Below are 12,772 nucleotides of genomic sequence, written 5' to 3'. Positions count from 1 at the left end.
CAATTTAAAATGCTCTGAGTCTTTGTGTTTTTTTCTGTATTTGTTCTAGAAGCATGTAGCTAAGTAAGTCAAGGCCGATGGTTCCTTTGCTGTTGCTCGTAGGCCTTAGCAACCAGCAGATATCCTTGGTTGCTAGGGTCAGGGAACCATAGCAACAGGAGTAATACAGCAGTGAATAGAATATTGTTGTCTTTATTAACCACTATGTTAAAATCTGCATTTGTATCTATAAAATTGCACAAAACCCCCAGAACATTATACATTTCCTAAATGCAGAGGCAATAGAGAATATAAAGATGGTAGTTGCAAACGATATGTGAGCAGCTGTTTATCAAATCTGTATTTTCAAGGGGAAAAAACACTAACATGAATTTAACTGCAAACAAGCACAATTAAATCCTCATTTTTTTGTACAAAATAAAAGATGAAAAACTATGGTACACAAAATTATCAGTAAGGGGGTTTAAAAGCCTTTGTTTCCAGGTGCAGTAACACAATATATTGTAAGAGTCCGGTGGTAAATCCAGCAATACACAACAGGCCTGGCGGGAAGGCAACCTGACTGGGAACACTCACAAGTTGTAACAGTGATGGGACAGTAGACTGAAGACTCAGAGGTGCTGACAGCGTCTGCCACGAGGAGCGAAATGCAACCTGGCCAGTCCATACCCAAGCAGGAAGCTTTCCAAAGATTTAGAGTGGGCCCTGCACTTTCCCTACTTCCCTGTATCCTTTCTCTGGCTCTGTGCACTGTCCCTGTCAGACAGTTGACCTGTCCCTACTGTAGCCAAATGCGTGCCAAACCTTGGACTTAAATAGATTCTGCCTGACCCAAGATGGCCGCCAAAGTCACATAAGGTGCCAGCATCCATTTGGCTAGCTACCTTCCTGTGACCGAGAAAACCAAACCACTAGGTTCCCCTCGACTTCCTCCCCCATCTGCGTTGCCACTGCGGACGAGCACCAACAGCAGTGGAGAAAATAGACTGCACCTGCCTACAAGTTTAGCGTAAACCATAAATGAGGGACCTTGCTTTAACTCTGATGTTCGCAGTGATATACAGCATGTGTGGCGCAGTGCTGTTTTCATACACCCTGTGCCGTGTTTGTGGGTGTGCGCAGAGTGACTGCGTTGCTTTTCAATTTTTTTTAATTATTATTAATTTTATTGTAATTTTTTTTAACTTTTTTAAATTTTTTTTTATTTAACTTTATTGCTATCAAAAGAAGCTAACAAGCCTCCTATGTGATAACATTAGACAGGTGACAGGTTCCTTTTATGGAGACCTCAGGGGTCTATTATACCCATAAAGTCTTTATCTTCCTTTTACTCCTGCACAGATGCTTGATCTTCTGTGCACCTGGCATTTGAGCCAGTATTCTGACAGCTTTGAAACCAGAAACACTCAGAGCTGTCCTTTTCTGGCTTCACACAGAGCAGATGAGATCAGAAGATGGATACAGCAATTCGTATCTCTGCCCACTGGTCAAGACTGTCCACCGCACTACATCTACTCCCTCTGAAACTAGTGCCATCTTGGATGTAAACCTACTTCCTCCATCCTTTTCTCCACCTCTGTTGACAGCAACAAATCCTGAGCATGGGCAGAAAAACATGGGGTTTACAAGGAGAAGTATCGTGAGCACATATGCCAGAGTTGGAGGCTAAGGTCATCCTTGCAAGATGCTCTGCAGGTCCTGACATGGCAAGGATGTCGAAAATAAAGGCCACAATGAGCATATGCAGGTATACATCACCTGATGAAAATATGACATACATGGCATCCAAAGTCCATGGCATCCAAAAAGTCCTCCTAAAAATGGAAAATCTTTGGAGGACTTTGGATGCCATGTATGTATGCTGCTTTACTAATCTATGGGAAAGAAAATTCCACTTCAGGCAGGTCAGATGCACCATTAATAAATTCTGAATGTTCTCAGAAGCATCTCGAGGTGATGCCATTGACACAAGACACCAGCAACACCCAGAGCCTGAAGACTACAAAGTACTTCTGAATCTTTCCAGGCACCATATTTCACTAGATACCACCTTCCATAATGCAGAATGGCTATTTCAATGATCAGTTACTAGGTACCACCATTGCAATTTGGATTGTGATGAGGGCACTGGTTGGGGCTCTGGTGTATTAGTGGTTGTACCTATTTCTACAGAGCTACCTCTTAAGACAGCAGGTGGTATCTACTAACAGCAACCTACTTTGTTCAACATATTTTTCCCAAGAACAGGCACACTTAAATTTCTTTTGGAGATTGCCCGTTTCTCTAAACCATTGTTGAGTATACGAAATTACCTTGGCTAGTAGCTCAAGAGCTTTATCTGAAAGCTCATAAGATGCTTCCCTGTCAAACACCAACGCCAGTACTAGAACCATCTTTTTATTTACAAGGAGAGATGAGGGCTAATAACAATGTTTCCCTGTCTCCTGCTGCCAGCAAACAGCAGCTTGTATTTTCTCCCAGTCCTCTGTGATTTCATTAGAGATGTGAGCACTGAACGAGAATATGCAGGCAGAAAAATGAGAGCTCTGGAATTGTTTGCTGACCTCCCTGCTCCTGAGAGAGAGGGAGAGAGACTTGGGGACTCGTTATAGTGTTTGTTCACAAACAGATTCCTCAAATCCACCGAGGACTGCAGTTCAAGGCAGGGATGCACTTTGCCAGGGAGGATAAAAATCACACGCGCAGGACTGAGACGCGTGAGTGGACCAGACATAATCAGCCAGCAGGAATTTTGTACGCTGCTTACTGGGGTGAGAGAAAATTGCACATTCACCCTACAAAATTGTATCTGGAATACTAAGAAAAGTATTTATAACTCTGTACGGGTAGGCGCCTGTTCCAAAAAATCAATAGCCAAGAGACAAAAATTATTTTTTAAAGCATGGTTACAGCTTTTTTGAAAAATGTGATAATTATAAGGCCTTGGGGTTGATTTTCTAAAACTTGAGAGTGCAAAATCTGGTGCAGCTCTGCATAGAAACCAATCAGCTTCCATTTTTTTTTTTTTTTTTTTGTGTGAAAGCTTAATTGAACAACCTTAAGTGATTGGCTACCATGCACAGCTGCACCAGATTTTTCACTCTTCAGTTCTAATAAATCAACCCCATGTGTTGGAACAAAACTTTGAAGCTAATGTACGGTGCTTTTCTCCACAGAAAGTCCTATTACAGTGTTTGCATAACATCCATACATTGGCAAGGTTCATGTCTCTCATGTCTATCAGGTCTATCAGTCACATCTCACTGAACACAATAGACTGTGTTGGGGTATACGGGGGCTTATCCTGGGCAAATCACCCTCAAGGTTTACACCACAAGCACTGAAATTGTCCTCTAATGCCCTGTACACACGAGCAGACTTTTTGACCAAACTGGTCCAATGGACCGAATCTGTCGGACAATCCGACCGTGTGTGGACTTCCGACGGACCTTTTCGGTCGAAATCCGACAGACTTTAGACCCCATGCCACAGCAGTACAGCGGGAGAGATCATCGTGTCAACATCGGAAGAAGAGAAGAGGGAAGAAGACGATGGAGAAGATCGGGCCACCACTAGCAAGAGAGCGGCAAATGAGAAGAAGATATCAGAGGAGCCCGGCAGAAGAACCGGAGAGCTGGAGAAGAAGCGGAGAAGAGCCGGAGAGCAGGAGAAGAACTTCACACCGGGAGAAGAGGCCAGAGAGAGCGGAGAAGTCGGAAGAGACCCCCGAAGTTGGAAGAAGACCCCCGGAGCTGCCTAATAAATTACTTTAAAAACCTGTGTAGTGTGTTTCTTTATTGACCCCATACTCATTCACATAGGGCAGGGGGCCGGGATCTGGGGGCCCCCTTATTAAAGGGGGCTCCTGGATTCCGATAAGCCCCCCGCCCAGACTCCGACAACCAACGGCCAGGGTTGTCGGGAAGAGGCCCTTGTCCTCATCAACATGGGGACAAGGTGCTTTGGGGTGGGGGGGCCGCAGGGTGCCCCACCTTCCCCAAAGCATCCACCCCCCCGTGTTGAGGGCATGCGGCCTGGTACGGTTCAGGAGGGGGGGTGCTGGCTCGTCCCCACCCCCTTTCCTGACTGGCCGGGCTGCGTGCTCGGATAAGAGTCTGGTATGGATTTTGGGGGGACCCCCGCGCCGTTTTTTTCGGCGTATGGGGTTCCCCTTAAAATCTATACCAGACCTGAGGGCCTGGTATGCTCTGCGACGGGGCTCGCAAGGTGTTAATCTCGCGGCGAGGTGTTAAAAAACGGCGAGATTGACTTTCTTTTCTAGTCCCGTCGTACTTCATCACGTTCAAAATGAACGTGTGTGGGCAAGTTTGGAAGTCCGTCGTAACTCTGTCGATAGTCCGTCGGGAAGATCATCGGACCTATTCTGCCGGCAAGCCTGGTCATGTGTGCGTGAGTCCGTTCGTTTGGAAATTCCGTCGGAAGTCCGCCGAAAGTCCATCGGATAGACCGTCGGACCAGTCTGGTCGAAAAGTCCGCTCGTGTGTACGCGGCATAAGAAGTTTAGCTCCGCCTGTCCCTTCTCCGAACAGTGACTCGGCAGCTCAGTCCCTGTGCCCCCTCCCCCCAGCAGGGTCTTAGAAATTAACCTTACCCTGCTCCACTCTCCCAGCAGAGTCAGGCCCGGAAAAAAAAAATCCAGAAGGAATAGACGGAGGGACAGCATGACTAGGTTAAGAGGGGAGTTGAGAACAGGAGTGGAGAGTTTGGAAAATTTGAAAGATGCAAGAAGAGGGGTACTGACCTGATTGGTGAAGTGGGCGATGTTGAAAAAGAACAACAGCATGTCATGTAAAGTTGTTAATAAACTTACAATACTGTATGCATTATACCTATCTATGCAGCAGGTGGCTCTCTAGTATTATAATATATAGTTCATGTTTTCTATGATATAAAAGGATGTATTGTCTATCTCAGTGCATGTACTTGTATATTCATATTTCCTGTTCATGTTTCTCCATGCTGTAAGACATGTAATATATTTCTCCATGAAAATAAAGCCGTATTACTACATCCAAGAAGCTTTCAGTGCTTATTGTAATACTCTGCACAATAGTTTATGGGTCCCAGGCACCCAGCAGCACCCAGCAGGCACTGGAAAAAGAATTCTGCAAGTCTGTGAGTACTGTATGCAAACTGCTGAAAGATGGCAAGCGGCTCAGATGTGAAGTTTACAATTTCAAAGCTGAACAATGCCAATTACCAGCTATGGAAGTTTTAACTGGAAGTGTTTCTTAGCAAAGATGACTTGTGGCAAGTGCTGAATACAGACAGACCCACAGACGGAGAGACGAAGGACTGAGATAGGATAGGAAGGATAGACAGGCAAAAGCAATTATAAGCTTATTATAAGCTTATGTGGATTATTATTATTATCCACATAAGAACAGAGAAAACGACCAAAGGTATGTGGACCTCATTATAGAAACTGCATGAGCTTTCAAGTCAAAAAAGCAAGTTATTTCTATTACGAAAGCTGTATAAGATAACACTAGAAGAAGGCCAGCAAATGTGTGACCACGTGAAAGCTATGCTAGAGATCATAGAGCCGCTACGCACCATCTGAGAGGACATCAAAGATAACCATACTGTTGCCCTGCTCCTCTGCAGCCTTCCAGAGACATATACTGCTCTCATTAACGCTTTATAAACCAGACCCGAGCAGGAGCTGACACTGGAATATGTCAAAGGGAAATGAATCAATGAATATGACAGAAGGAAAGAAAATATGCACCATGAAGAGAAAGCTCTTAAGATGTACAAAGGCATAAAGCACAACAAAGAAAGCAGAGCCTGTTTTCGCTGTAAGAAGACCGGTCACTTAAAAAAGGACTGTTCTATCTAGAAAGCCGAGTAGAGAAAGCTAGAGCTATCCACAAACAAAAATGTAAAAGCAATCACAAAGGAAACTGTAGACACATCATAGAGTTTCACCTTTAACGTGACACAGAGCTGCAAGCCACGCGGCTGGTGCATAGACTCCGGTGTAATAAGCCACATGACTAGCGATGAGACCTTCTTCACAAACATTAATTACAATTCAAAAAACAAAGTTTTCCTAGCAAATGGGAGAAATATCACTGCCAAAGGTAAAGGCCAGGGCTTCCTGAACTGCATTACACCACAAGGCAAGCACAAATTCCAACGCAAACCAGGAATATTACGCACCGACAATGGAGGAGAATACATAAGCAAAGAAGTGGCCTCATATCTTAAGAGACAAGGAATAGTACACCAGACAACCACACCATACACTCCTGAACAAAACGGTGTAGCAGAAAAGAAAAATTGCACTCTTATAGAAATGGCCAGATGCATGTTGTCGGATGCCATCCTGCACCTGCAAGTACTGGGGAGAAGCAGTCATGACTGCAACCTACCTACAGAACAGACTACCCTCAAGAGCCATTACAAGTACTCCATTCGAAATGTGGCATGGATCAAAGCCTAGCATTGGGCACATCAGAGTGTTTGGATGTAAAGCATATGCCTATATTCCAAGTGAAAAGCGATCCAAGCTGGAGAACAGAGTTTATTTTGGTAAATAAAGTGGCTGCTGTGGCCATTAAATCCCAGTCAGAGTCTTATTTTGGTGGTAGGGTGGGTAATGGATTGGCCAGGCAGCTTGGGGGAAGGCCTTAAAGGAGTTGTAAAGGTTCATGTTTTTTCGCCTTAATGCATCTTATGCATTAAGGTGAAAAAACATCCGACAATACCAGCCCCCCCATTTTACTTACCTGAGCCTGTTCACCTGCTGCGCTCTCCCCCGATTTCCTCTTCACCTCTCAGCCTGTCCGTTGATTGGTTAGAGTGGATGGATTGAAAGCAGCGCAGCCATTGGCTCACGCTGCTGTCAATCACATCCAATGACGCGGCCCCGGGGGTGGGGCCGAGTAATAAAGTCGGCGGCTATAGAAAAAAAAATATCCCTTTACAACCCCTTTAACTTCATATTTATACCCTAGTCATGTCTCAGCAGCCTTCTATACTCCTAATCACGAATGCCAACACAGAAGCACTGGGAAAAAAGAGAATGATCCTAGTGCTTCTGCTGTGAACTTTGAGGTTGATTTCCTCCACATTACCCGCTGCTACAGAGGTCAGTGAGGGTTTGCTTTGAGACTCACCTACTTTTGCCTGGCCACAGGTTTATTTAAAAAGTAACTTTGCTATGATTACCTGAATAGATAGAACCCTTCACCTGTAAGAACTTCCTGTCACTGTACATGTGCTCCTTTAGCCAATTGTGCAAACCTTTAAAACCTTTTCTGATTCTCTTCTCAGGGTCATCAGCAGAGCACCAGGACTCAAGCTGGTGGTGGAGACTCTGATTTCCTCATTGCGACCAATTGGAAACATTGTCCTCATCTGCTGCGCTTTCTTCATCATCTTTGGGATTCTGGGTGTTCAGGTACAACATAATAAGGGAGCCTTCACCATCACTGCAGTTATAAGGATTTCTCGTTGTACAAACAAGCATGCACACTGGAAATGATGATCCATTATTAAAGCATTTCTGCTATATACTGCTTGATAAATAAATTAGCCTACAGAATGAATAAATATTAATGTCTTTATCTGTTTCAAAGGAGAGCTATTATTTTAGACAATACAAAAAACTTTATATGCGTTAAGTGAAGGGGCTCAAATACTATTTAAAGCTATAATTGTCATATACAGTATATACAAATATTTTATATGTGGCTCTATTTGCAGATCGCTCATTAATGTGGCTCTTACCACCTACTGGTACATAAGGGCTTAACCAACGGGTCACCTGGGCATTGGTAGCAAGGCGACATGCTGTTTTAAAAGCATTCATTCATTCCTTACCATGTTTCACCGCTGGCACGACACAGAAGAGCACAATCAGACACCCCCAGAAGGGAGAGTGCAAGAAGGAAGGGAGCTGTACTAGGGAACTGACTAGTCAAATGTTCTAGCAAGTGACAAAAAATAATTTATGGATAGGAAATTGCTGCAAGTAAGCATTTTCAGTACTTGATTATTCTGTGCTTTTACCTGATTTTTTAAAAGTTGTAACAGGGTCTCTTTGAGATGTTAGTCACCATCCTTGCTGGGGTTGTGAAAGGTACCGTATATTAAAAGCATGCTATCTGTCTGTAGGATAATTGTTCGTCTTTATTACAGCTCTTCAAAGGCAAGTTCTATACCTGCGAGGGGCCGGATGTCCGCAATGTCACTAACCGATCAGAATGCATTGGGCCACGATTCAAGTGGGTGAGACGGAAATACAACTTTGATAACCTTGGTCAGGTATGTTGTTAAAAATTTAAACAAAGAACAATCAAAGCAAATATTTAACTTGTATAGCTGATAGTTCCTGCCCCTGGCTTTATTCTTGGGCTGAATGAACCCTGCAAACTATGCAGGCTTAGCTTTCCTGACCTGCAAATGTCATCTGTTTGCAGTGGGAACTATGCATACATTTTTCTTTCTTCACGGACTCTACTGAGGCTTGGGTCTAAGCACTAGGTGGTCTTCACCAGAGCTACTGATGGTGGAGATGGGTTTCGCTGCGTGCTAGTACCATGTCGCAGTCCTCAATATCACCCCACCAGGAGATGAGCAAGTCAGGGTCCGATTGCAGACGTGGCAGGTAGGGTTTTTTAATTTTATTAAGGGAAAATAACTTAGGTAGGGATTGGGAAATTATGGGATGCCCACTTGATGTAAAAAAAACTTCAGGGACAAACTATGTGCAACAGAGGTAGAGGACTGTAGCAGCAAGGTTAACATGTTTCAAGAACCAACTTCTCCTATATACAGTCTATATACACTCCATACTTCATCCAAAACACTTGCTTGCAGAACTCCAGCTGGCACACTGTTTGTGGATCTTACAAAAGCACCCAGTCAGATTTAGAGCAAAAGCCTGTTATAGGCAGGAACCCAAGGCCTCTTTGAGTGTGTAACAAAAAATTCAGTGTCCAGCTTTATCACACCTGTGGCTGCTGATCCCAGCACCACCTCTTCAGTCACTGCCAGCTCACCTGGCTGTAGCTGCCTCTTTCACTAGCCCTCCTGGTTACTTCTGCACAGTCCTCTCAGACTGACGCTCTCTCCACAGTCCTCCAAGACTGATCACTTAGCAGCCCACCCAGCTGTCCTGCTCCCCCTGCCCCCTCCATGTGTTTTGGGGGATCCTTCCAGCACCTGAGCCCCAGGCCCTACATCACCCACCTGCCCCCCCCCCCCCCCCCCCCCAGACTCGGTGGCACCCTCAAGGGCCACCAACAGCCTCCTCAGCACTCCATCTCCATCTTCCACCTGACTGCCCTGCTGGTATGACTTGTGCCTATGCATGAGGTGCCTACATCCTTCCAGACCCATTTTGCTGGGGATTGGTCGAGAACCTCATAAATATGCCAAGTAGCTCCTCCTAGTCTCCAACCACTACACCTGGAAGCTTCTCCAAGCTCAGAAACAGGGTGAGGCACCAGAGAAACTGCTTGCTGAGTCATCCAGCCTCCCTGAGTCACTCAGTCCTGACCCAGATTCAGTCCAGGCCTGGCTCTCATCTAAGCCAAATTTTCCTACACTACAGCTTACACTACAAGAAAAAAAACTATCTACATCTAGCACATTAAAGGGTGCTACATATATTTAACAGACTAAAAGAGATAAAATAAGAAAAAAGCTAATATTGGTGTGCTGCACTCATGGCTCCAAAATTTTCTTTGAGTCACGATGCACAGGATTTCACTCTTCTTGTTGGATACTTCACTTAAAATGGAACTCCAGACAAAAAAAAAAAAAAAATCAAGTATTCAGGTCTCAAGTATCGCAAGACAAGTTTATCAGGGTGCTTAAAAAATATAAACTTTGTACTCAGCTTATCCTGTATATCCATGTATAAGCAGCTCTTTTGTAGTATTTAAGTATATACAATGCAGTCATAATAATAATAACCTGAAATAATGTGAGCATTACATGAAAACTTGTTTTTAGGTAGTTACAGTTCCTTTAAAGCAGAACACCAGGCAAATATCACAATCTCTAGACCTAAAAAACATGCTCCACAAATGTGTCCTACTTTTGTCTTACAGCTTAAAGTGTTTATAAACCTCAGACATGAAATAAGAGCAAAGCATATCCTTATATAGTGTGCACTTGTCTCAATTAAGAGCAATAAGTGTCATTTCTGTCTGCTGCTTTGTTCCTCTGCTATCAGCATGAATCACTTCTGACAAGTTTTCCTGATACCAAGAGAAAAAAGGTGACAGGGGAGGGCTCTGTAGCTGATTAAAGTGGTTGTAAACTCTGTTACACCACTTGTACCTACAGGCAAGCCTATTATAAGGCTTACCTGTAGGTACTGTGAATATCTCCTAAACTTGCACAGTTTAGTAGGTATTCAGAGTGCATGCAGCCGATTACATCATCGGCGCATGCGCTCTGAAGGTCCGGCTTACAGTGCCGGACCTTCTGAGCCCATGCCGGAAACGCAGGAGTGACGTCATCATGCCCCCAGTCACAAATGTAGCCGGAGGACGCAAACCCAGAAGGAAGACCGGGGGAATATGTCAGCCGTCTCAGCGCTGGCATCGCGGAGCTGAAGGGCTTCATTCTAAGGTAAGTTTCTCATTCTATGCTAGTATTAGTTTTATAAATTCTGGACTTTGAGCATATGCAGAGAAGAATAGTCTGTAGATAAACAGGCACAATGTAGTAGTAGTATTTGTTTCATCTCATGAGGCCAGTCACTTCACTGGGTGTATGTGAGGTTTTACAACCACTTTAAGCAGTCTTCATGTCCACAGTTCAACACCATCCAAATCCCTACTCCATAAAATCTTAGTAATGATGAAAATGGTGAAAAAAAAAAAGAAAGTTTCCAAAGTTCTGCTTCCCCAGCCAGACTCCAGGGCGCTGATTGGATTATTCAAGAGCTGCAGCACACTAATGAGATCATCACTTTGCTGTCCCCTACTGTAAGCAGGCAAGCAGTAAACCCTGAGTGTCTCACAGTACTGGCCCTTGCTCTCAGTCCATTAGGCCCCCAATTACATGGGCGGCCATGGGTTAGCAGTAAGATAGGTGACCGAGCAGTGGTTTTGACTGCCTTGTTCCTGACCGCCTATCTAAACTGTGTAATGACAATACCACCAGTACCAGTACCAGTGCAGTGGCCACCATGCTTTGCTGCAAAACTTTTACAGCATTTCGTGTTTGGCATGACCCATTTAAGTGAATGGGACTGAGCTGAAACCACATGCAATCCACATGGGCTTTTACTGATTAAACAAGTGTTCAGGAGGCAATATATCACCTCCGAGCCACCTGTCAAATGCCTCTGAAAAAAGTCATCCACCGCCAATCACATTTCAGAGGGGCGGTACACAACACTGCACTTGTAAACGTGTACTTGGTGTACAACCAAGTACAGAAAAATACCTGTTGATCCTGTCAAAAGTCTTGCACCCATGCAACTTCCTGTGGACTGAACTGAAATCTCAAACAATCTCAACAGCTTTTTAGGCCCTATTCACACGCTACAATTCTGCCTGCGATTTCAAAACGCACTAAAATCACAAAACGCAGGTTCAGGTGCCATTATTTTTCAATGGCACCTAAAACGCGGTGCGGTTTGCTGTGATTTATCTCACAGCAAATCGCATCGCGGGAAGCTTGTTACCCAAATAGGAGCAGGAGCTTCTTTTGATCGATAAGTTTCATTCGATTTCAGTGATTGCCATGCAAAAAATTACGTGACAATCGCAGCAAAACTGCACTGCGTTTTAGGTGCCATAGAAAATAATGGCACCCAAACCTGCGTTTTGCAAAAGTGTGTTTTGAAAATGCCCAGGTATGAATTGGGCCTTACAACAACCTTCTGTGAACTACAAAACACCTCCTACTGTATGTAATGGAGATGAGGAGAGAGAAGTGTGTTACTGGTAGGTTCACCAGGTGAAAATAAAGGGGACAAAATCTATACAAAAGAGAACGAACGCAGCCACCACATCTGAGAACTGATAAGCTGCAATATATTACCTGTCTAATTTGGTCTTAGATAGGCTTTAAATGCAGTTAATCAAGTAATACATAATTGCAAGGAATTGTGCTCACGTTCAAATTCAGTGTACAATGTATATAGTACAGCAGAAGTGCTGAGCCTTTCCTTGCTGTGTCATTAGACTTGACAAGGACAGGTTCTGAAGTGATTAAACCTCCCTACGGGAGTTCCTGAGACAGGGAAGATCGTGGTAGATTTCTGCCCACCAGTACCTCCCAGCAACTGAAATATCAGGTTGTCATTATTTCCTGCTGAGCCAACAATCTGTTCCAGGAACACAGTGGTCAAGGAGCGTACAGGTAACTGGAAAGGTCTTGGGTGCAAGTCCAGGCAGGGTGCTAATGATGGGCCAGTCAAGTTCCTCACTTGTAAGTGTCTACCTGTCCTCAGCTCTTTCCACCCCACCACCTTGCGTTCCTGCTCTGTAACTGCTGTCAATGTTCTACAATTCTTTATTATCTTGGAATCCTGTGGATGTTGCTGATGTAGACTGTGTTCTCTCTCCAGGCCCTCATGTCACTGTTTGTTCTGTCGTCTAAAGATGGCTGGGTGAACATTATGTATGACGGACTGGACGCCGTGGCCCCTGATGTACAGGTACAACAATTAATACAAATCTGCTTTAAAGTTGGCATTTAGGAAATATGTAAACTGCTATTGCTGACTTTGTTTAAAGGTGGAGGCTGCAGTAGGGTGACCATGTGTCCCAGATTG

At 44.3% G+C, this 12,772-nt stretch overlaps 1 protein-coding gene across 3 annotated transcripts in view; it reads left to right on the top strand.

The window, feature by feature from the left end:
- The window catches only part of CACNA1H (calcium voltage-gated channel subunit alpha1 H), a 730,623-nt gene that overhangs the window by 615,084 nt on the left and 102,767 nt on the right, over positions 1-12,772 (top strand). For all 3 annotated transcript variants that reach the window (XM_073636413.1, XM_073636414.1, XM_073636411.1), the window contains exons 22-24: positions 7,303-7,429; positions 8,170-8,295; positions 12,566-12,655. In XM_073636413.1, coding sequence (XP_073492514.1) covers positions 7,303-7,429; positions 8,170-8,295; positions 12,566-12,655 — 343 coding nt within the window. The remainder of the gene's footprint in view (positions 1-7,302; positions 7,430-8,169; positions 8,296-12,565; positions 12,656-12,772) is intronic.

This window comes from Aquarana catesbeiana, linkage group LG06, assembly GCF_042186555.1.
Source record: "Aquarana catesbeiana isolate 2022-GZ linkage group LG06, ASM4218655v1, whole genome shotgun sequence".
Lineage (NCBI taxonomy): Eukaryota > Metazoa > Chordata > Amphibia > Anura > Ranidae > Aquarana > Aquarana catesbeiana.
The sequence above is the reverse complement of the archived record's forward strand: the minus strand, read 5'-3'. Positions and strand labels throughout refer to the sequence as shown.